At 54.4% G+C, this 7,655-nt stretch overlaps 1 protein-coding gene across 1 annotated transcript; it reads left to right on the forward strand.

Annotated features, from left to right (window-relative positions):
• Positions 1 to 6,316: 6,316 nt before the first annotated feature.
• ora2 (olfactory receptor class A related 2) lies at positions 6,317 to 7,426 on the forward strand (the record flags this gene model as incomplete). The annotated part of the gene is made up of 1 exon (XM_079593496.1): positions 6,317 to 7,426. One exon carries the CDS (start codon positions 6,317 to 6,319, stop codon positions 7,208 to 7,210), a length of 894 nt encoding a protein of 297 aa, XP_079449622.1. The 3' UTR covers positions 7,211 to 7,426.
• Positions 7,427 to 7,655: the final 229 nt, after the last annotated feature.

Consider the following 7,655-nt stretch of genomic DNA (forward strand, 5'->3'; position numbering starts at 1 on the left):
GGGGACCCGCGGTGTGTGTAGACACATGTCGATGTAAGCGGACCCGTGGTGTGTGTAGAAACATGTCGATGTAAGCGGACCCGCGGTGTGTGTAGAAACATGTCGATGTAAGCGGACCCGCGGTGTGTGTAGACACATGTCGATGTAAGCGGACCCGCGGTGTGTGTAGAAACATGTCGATGTAAGCGGACCCGCGGTGTGTGTAGACACATGTCGATGTAAGGGGACCCGCGGTGTGTGTAGACACATGTCGATGTAAGCGGACCCGCGGTGTGTGTAGACACATGTCGATGTAAGGGGACCCGCGGTGTGTGTAGACACATGTCGATGTAAGCGGACCCGTGGTGTGTGTAGAAACATGTCGATGTAAGCGGACCCGTGGTGTGTGTAGACACATGTCGATGTAAGCGGACCCGCGGTGTGTGTAGACACATGTCGATGTAAGCGGACCCGCGGTGTGTGTAGAAACATGTCGATGTAAGCGGACCCGCGGTGTGTGTAGACACATGTCGATGTAAGCGGACCCGTGGTGTGTGTAGAAACATGTCGATGTAAGCGGACCCGCGGTGTGTGTAGAAACATGTCGATGTAAGCGGACCCGCGGTGTGTGTAGACACATGTCGATGTAAGCGGACCCGCGGTGTGTGTAGAAACATGTCGATGTAAGCGGACCCGCGGTGTGTGTAGACACATGTCGATGTAAGGGGACCCGCGGTGTGTGTAGACACATGTCGATGTAAGGGGACCCGCGGTGTGTGTAGAAACATGTCGATGTAAGCGGACCCGCGGTGTGTGTAGACACATGTCGATGTAAGCGGACCCGTGGTGTGTGTAGAAACATGTCGATGTAAGCGGACCCGCGGTGTGTGTAGAAACATGTCGATGTAAGCGGACCCGCGGTGTGTGTAGACACATGTCGATGTAAGCGGACCCGCGGTGTGTGTAGACACATGTCGATGTAAGCGGACCCGCGGTGTGTGTAGAAACATGTTGATGTAAGCGGACCCGCGGTGTGTGTAGACACATGTCGATGTAAGGGGACCCGCGGTGTGTGTAGAAACATGTCGATGTAAGCGGACCCGCGGTGTGTGTAGACACATGTCGATGTAAGCGGACCCGTGGTGTGTGTAGAAACATGTCGATGTAAGGGGACCCGCGGTGTGTGTAGACACATGTCGATGTAAGCGGACCCGTGGTGTGTGTAGAAACATGTCGATGTAAGCGGACCCGTGGTGTGTGTAGACACATGTCGATGTAAGCGGACCCGTGGTGTGTGTAGAAACATGTCGATGTAAGCGGACCCGTGGTGTGTGTAGAAACATGTCGATGTAAGCGGACCCGTGGTGTGTGTAGACACATGTCGATGTAAGCGGACCCGTGGTGTGTGTAGAAACATGTCGATGTAAGGGGACCCGCGGTGTGTGTAGAAACATGTCGATGTAAGCGGACCCGCGGTGTGTGTAGAAACATGTCGATGTAAGCGGACCCGTGGTGTGTGTAGACACATGTCGATGTAAGCGGACCCGCGGTGTGTAAACATGTCGATGTAAGCGGACCCGCGGTGTGTGTAGAAACATGTCGATGTAAGCGGACCCGCGGTGTGTGTAGACACATGTCGATGTAAGCGGACCCGCGGTGTGTGTAGACACATGTCGATGTAAGCGGACCCGCGGTGTGTGTAGACACATGTCGATGTAAGCGGACCCGTGGTGTGTGTAGACACATGTCGATGTAAGCGGACCCGCGGTGTGTGTAGAAACATGTCGATGTAAGGGGACCCGTGGTGTGTGTAGACACATGTCGATGTAAGCGGACCTGCGGTGTGTGTAGAAACATGTCGATGTAAGCGGACCCGCGGTGTGTGTAGACACATGTCGATGTAAGCGGACCCGTGGTGTGTGTAGACACATGTCGATGTAAGGGGACCCGCGGTGTGTGTAGAAACATGTCGATGTAAGCGGACCCGTGGTGTGTGTAGACACATGTCGATGTAAGCGGACCTGCGGTGTGTGTAGAAACATGTCGATGTAAGCGGACCCGCGGTGTGTGTAGAAACATGTCGATGTAAGCGGACCCGCGGTGTGTGTAGACACATGTCGATGTAAGCGGACCCGCGGTGTGTGTAGAAACATGTCGATGTAAGCGGACCCGCGGTGTGTGTAGAAACATGTCGATGTAAGCGGACCCGTGGTGTGTGTAGAAACATGTCGATGTAAGCGGACCCGTGGTGTGTGTAGAAACATGTCGATGTAAGCGGACCCGTGGTGTGTGTAGAAACATGTCGATGTAAGCGGACCCGCGGTGTGTGTAGAAACATGTCGATGTAAGCGGACCCGTGGTGTGTGTAGAAACATGTCGATGTAAGCGGACCCGTGGTGTGTGTAGAAACATGTCGATGTAAGCGGACCCGTGGTGTGTGTAGACACATGTCGATGTAAGCGGACCCGTGGTGTGTGTAGAAACATGTCGATGTAAGCGGACCCGCGGTGTGTGTAGAAACATGTCGATGTAAGCGGACCCGCGGTGTGTGTAGAAACATGTCGATGTAAGCGGACCCGCGGTGTGTGTAGACACATGTCGATGTAAGCGGACCCGTGGTGTGTGTAGACACATGTCGATGTAAGCGGACCCGCGGTGTGTGTAGACACATGTCGATGTAAGCGGACCCGTGGTGTGTGTAGACACATGTCGATGTAAGCGGACCCGCGGTGTGTGTAGACACATGTCGATGTAAGCGGACCCGCGGTGTGTGTAGAAACATGTCGATGTAAGCGGACCCGTGGTGTGTGTAGAAACATGTCGATGTAAGCGGACCCGCGGTGTGTGTAGACACATGTCGATGTAAGCGGACCCGCGGTGTGTGTAGAAACATGTCGATGTAAGCGGACCCGTGGTGTGTGTAGAAACATGTCGATGTAAGCGGACCCGTGGTGTGTGTAGACACATGTCGATGTAAGCGGACCCGTGGTGTGTGTAGAAACATGTCGATGTAAGGGGACCCGCGGTGTGTGTAGAAACATGTCGATGTAAGCGGACCCGCGGTGTGTGTAGAAACATGTCGATGTAAGCGGACCCGTGGTGTGTGTAGACACATGTCGATGTAAGCGGACCCGCGGTGTGTAAACATGTCGATGTAAGCGGACCCGCGGTGTGTGTAGAAACATGTCGATGTAAGCGGACCCGCGGTGTGTGTAGACACATGTCGATGTAAGCGGACCCGCGGTGTGTGTAGACACATGTCGATGTAAGCGGACCCGTGGTGTGTGTAGACACATGTCGATGTAAGCGGACCCGCGGTGTGTGTAGAAACATGTCGATGTAAGGGGACCCGTGGTGTGTGTAGACACATGTCGATGTAAGCGGACCTGCGGTGTGTGTAGACACATGTCGATGTAAGCGGACCCGCGGTGTGTGTAGAAACATGTCGATGTAAGCGGACCCGCGGTGTGTGTAGACACATGTCGATGTAAGCGGACCCGCGGTGTGTGTAGAAACATGTCGATGTAAGCGGACCCGCGGTGTGTGTAGAAACATGTCGATGTAAGCGGACCCGCGGTGTGTGTAGAAACATGTCGATGTAAGCGGACCCGTGGTGTGTGTAGAAACATGTCGATGTAAGCGGACCCGTGGTGTGTGTAGAAACATGTCGATGTAAGCGGACCCGTGGTGTGTGTAGAAACATGTCGATGTAAGCGGACCCGCGGTGTGTGTAGAAACATGTCGATGTAAGCGGACCCGTGGTGTGTGTAGAAACATGTCGATGTAAGCGGACCCGTGGTGTGTGTAGAAACATGTCGATGTAAGCGGACCCGTGGTGTGTGTAGACACATGTCGATGTAAGCGGACCCGTGGTGTGTGTAGAAACATGTCGATGTAAGCGGACCCGCGGTGTGTGTAGAAACATGTCGATGTAAGCGGACCCGCGGTGTGTGTAGAAACATGTCGATGTAAGCGGACCCGCGGTGTGTGTAGACACATGTCGATGTAAGCGGACCCGTGGTGTGTGTAGACACATGTCGATGTAAGCGGACCCGCGGTGTGTGTAGACACATGTCGATGTAAGCGGACCCGCGGTGTGTGTAGAAACATGTCGATGTAAGCGGACCCGTGGTGTGTGTAGAAACATGTCGATGTAAGCGGACCCGCGGTGTGTGTAGACACATGTCGATGTAAGCGGACCCGCGGTGTGTGTAGAAACATGTCGATGTAAGCGGACCCGCGGTGTGTGTAGAAACATGTCGATGTAAGCGGACCCGCGGTGTGTGTAGACACGTCGATGTAAGCGGACCCGTGGTGTGTGTAGAAACATGTCGATGTAAGCGGACCCGCGGTGTGTGTAGAAACATGTCGATGTAAGCGGACCCGCGGTGTGTGTAGACACGTCGATGTAAGCGGACCCGCGGTGTGTGTAGACACATGTCGATGTAAGCGGACCCGTGGTGTGTGTAGACACATGTCGATGTAAGCGGACCCGCGGTGTGTGTAGACACATGTCGATGTAAGCGGACCCGCGGTGTGTGTAGAAACATGTCGATGTAAGCGGACCCGCGGTGTGTGTAGAAACATGTCGATGTAAGCGGACCCGTGGTGTGTGTAGACACATGTCGATGTAAGCGGACCCGTGGTGTGTGTAGACACATGTCGATGTAAGGGGACCCGCGGTGTGTGTAGACACGTCGATGTAAGCGGACCCGCGGTGTGTGTAGACACATGTCGATGTAAGCGGACCCGTGGTGTGTGTAGACACATGTCGATGTAAGCGGACCCGTGGTGTGTGTAGACACATGTCGATGTAAGCGGACCCGTGGTGTGTGTAGAAACATGTCGATGTAAGCGGACCCGTGGTGTGTGTAGACACATGTCGATGTAAGCGGACCCGCGGTGTGTGTAGAAACATGTCGATGTAAGCAGACCCGCGGTGTGTGTAGAAACATGTCGATGTAAGCGGACCCGCGGTGTGTGTAGACACATGTCGATGTAAGGGGACCCGCGGTGTGTGTAGACACGTCGATGTAAGCGGACCCGCGGTGTGTGTAGACACATGTCGATGTAAGCGGACCCGTGGTGTGTGTAGACACATGTCGATGTAAGCGGACCCGTGGTGTGTGTAGACACATGTCGATGTAAGCGGACCCGCGGTGTGTGTAGACACGTCGATGTAAGCGGACCCGCGGTGTGTGTAGACACATGTCGATGTAAGCGGACCCGTGGTGTGTGTAGACACATGTCGATGTAAGCGGACCCGTGGTGTGTGTAGACACATGTCGATGTAAGCGGACCCGCGGTGTGTGTAGACACATGTCGATGTAAGCGGACCCGCGGTGTGTGTAGACACATGTCGATGTAAGCGGACCCGCGGTGTGTGTAGACACATGTCGATGTAAGGGGACCCGCGGTGTGTGTAGACACGTCGATGTAAGCGGACCCGCGGTGTGTGTAGACACATGTCGATGTAAGCGGACCCGTGGTGTGTGTAGACACATGTCGATGTAAGCGGACCCGTGGTGTGTGTAGACACATGTCGATGTAAGCGGACCCGTGGTGTGTGTAGAAACATGTCGATGTAAGCGGACCCGCGGTGTGTGTAGACACGTCGATGTAAGCGGACCCGCGGTGTGTGTAGACACATGTCGATGTAAGCGGACCCGTGGTGTGTGTAGACACATGTCGATGTAAGCGGACCCGTGGTGTGTGTAGACACATGTCGATGTAAGCGGACCCGTGGTGTGTGTAGAAACATGTCGATGTAAGCGGACCCGTGGTGTGTGTAGACACATGTCGATGTAAGCGGACCCGTGGTGTGTGTAGACACATGTCGATGTAAGCGGACCCGCAGTGTGTAAACATGTCGATGTAAGCGGACCCGCGGTGTGTGTAGACACATGTCGATGTGTGTGTAGAGAGAAATGCCTTATTCTAAGCTAATAAAAACATAACGGTTCATTATGTAAGGTCTTTATACACCACTGAAAACAATAGGTATGTATATGATATTGCATTTCTGTCAACAGATCCTCCTGAATTCACACAATGCACCTTTACCGTTCACATAACCAAGAAGAAACATTTAAACCCCTGAAAGGTTCAGGGAACACTCAGAAAGAAGGTTTTCATGGCTCAGTGTGCGCTGGAGCTGCTGTAATCGTGTTGAGTTGCTCCACGCGTCAGTGACAGACTCGCTCAGCTGCACATCATTGCTGTAATTGATCTGAGACTGAAGGCACTGGACCGTCCCGAACATCAGCGTCCCACGGCTCTGACCAGAGTATAAACCAGAACAGACTCTGCAGCGCTCAGAAGAGTGTGTGTGTGTGTGATGGACGCGAGCGCTCTGACGCGAGGTCTGCTCTTCCTCTCTCTAGCGGTGACCGGAGTCCCAGGGAACATCGCTGTGATCTTCGCCTTCCTCTCGCTGGCGTATCAGGAGCGTCTCTCGCCAGCCGACGCCATCGTACTGCACCTAGCGATCGTTAACCTGGCTAACCTGGCAGTGCGCTGCGTGCTGGAGGTGCTAGCCTCCTTCTCTGTGTACGTGTTTGACGACATCGGCTGCAAGGCCGTGATCTTCCTCTACCGCACCTCCAGGTCTCTGTCCATCTGGCTGACCTTCGTGCTGAGCGCGTACCAGTGCCTGAGCGTGTCTCCGCCGGGGTCGCGCCGTGCTAGCGCTCGCGCTCTGCTGGGCCGCTCGCTGTGTGTGGTGTTCCTGGCGCTGTGGCTAATCAACGGCTCCATGAGCGCGGCTCCGCTGCTGTTCGCCATCGCGGCGCGGAACGACTCCAAGCTCTCGCTGAACGCCATCAACGTGGAGTTCTGTTTCCTAAACTTCCCGTCGAGGCTAGCGCGGGATGCTAACGGCGCGGCACAGGTGGGGAGAGACGTAGTGCCGATGGCGCTGATGGCGGTTGCTAGCGTGCTCCTCCTAGCGTTCCTGCGGCGCCGGCGGGCCACGGCTCGGAGCGGATCGCTAGCGGAGCGGCGCGCGGCTCTTGGCGTGATCACGCTAGTCTCGCTGTACCTGCTCTTCTACGGCGTGGACAACGGCCTGTGGGTTTATACGCTCAGCGTGCCTCAGACGCTCGGCTCCTCCCTAATCTCCGACCTCCGGATCTTCTTCTCCTCGCTCTACGCCGCCGTCAGTCCCGTCGTCATCATCGTCTCCAACACGAGAGTTAGCCGGAGAGCCGGAGACGCTCTGAGACGCTGCTAACGTCACGGGCACATCGACCACAGGACATGATGGACGAAACCACTCGTGGGAACATTTACGGGCTCAATGTGTGTCAGCGCTCTTTGAGGGTTTTCTCTGTCTCTGTGGTGCATCTCAGATCACAGCTGTGATTTTCAAAACTACCCGTTCAACCCTAACATCAGAATAACTCGGTCTTTGTGTCCTGAATACTGAAGGGGCATGTCAAGCATTAGATCAACCAGTTCTCTAATATATCTCAGATGTGCATCTCATCAAGCTTCATATTAACAGAGTTAATTCTGACAATGGAAGAACAACAAGGAAACGAACAGGGTCTCCAGCTGGGAAGAAGAAGAGGAGTAAAGATGTGAGATGAAGAGTACAGAGGAAAAACTGAGGAAGAGGCCGGGATTATAGAGATGTTTCTGATGAAATAAGGGCCGCTGTCGTGCATCATGTTCTG

Source organism: Phoxinus phoxinus (genome assembly GCF_949152265.1).
Source record: "Phoxinus phoxinus genome assembly, chromosome: 20".
NCBI lineage: Eukaryota > Metazoa > Chordata > Actinopteri > Cypriniformes > Leuciscidae > Phoxinus > Phoxinus phoxinus.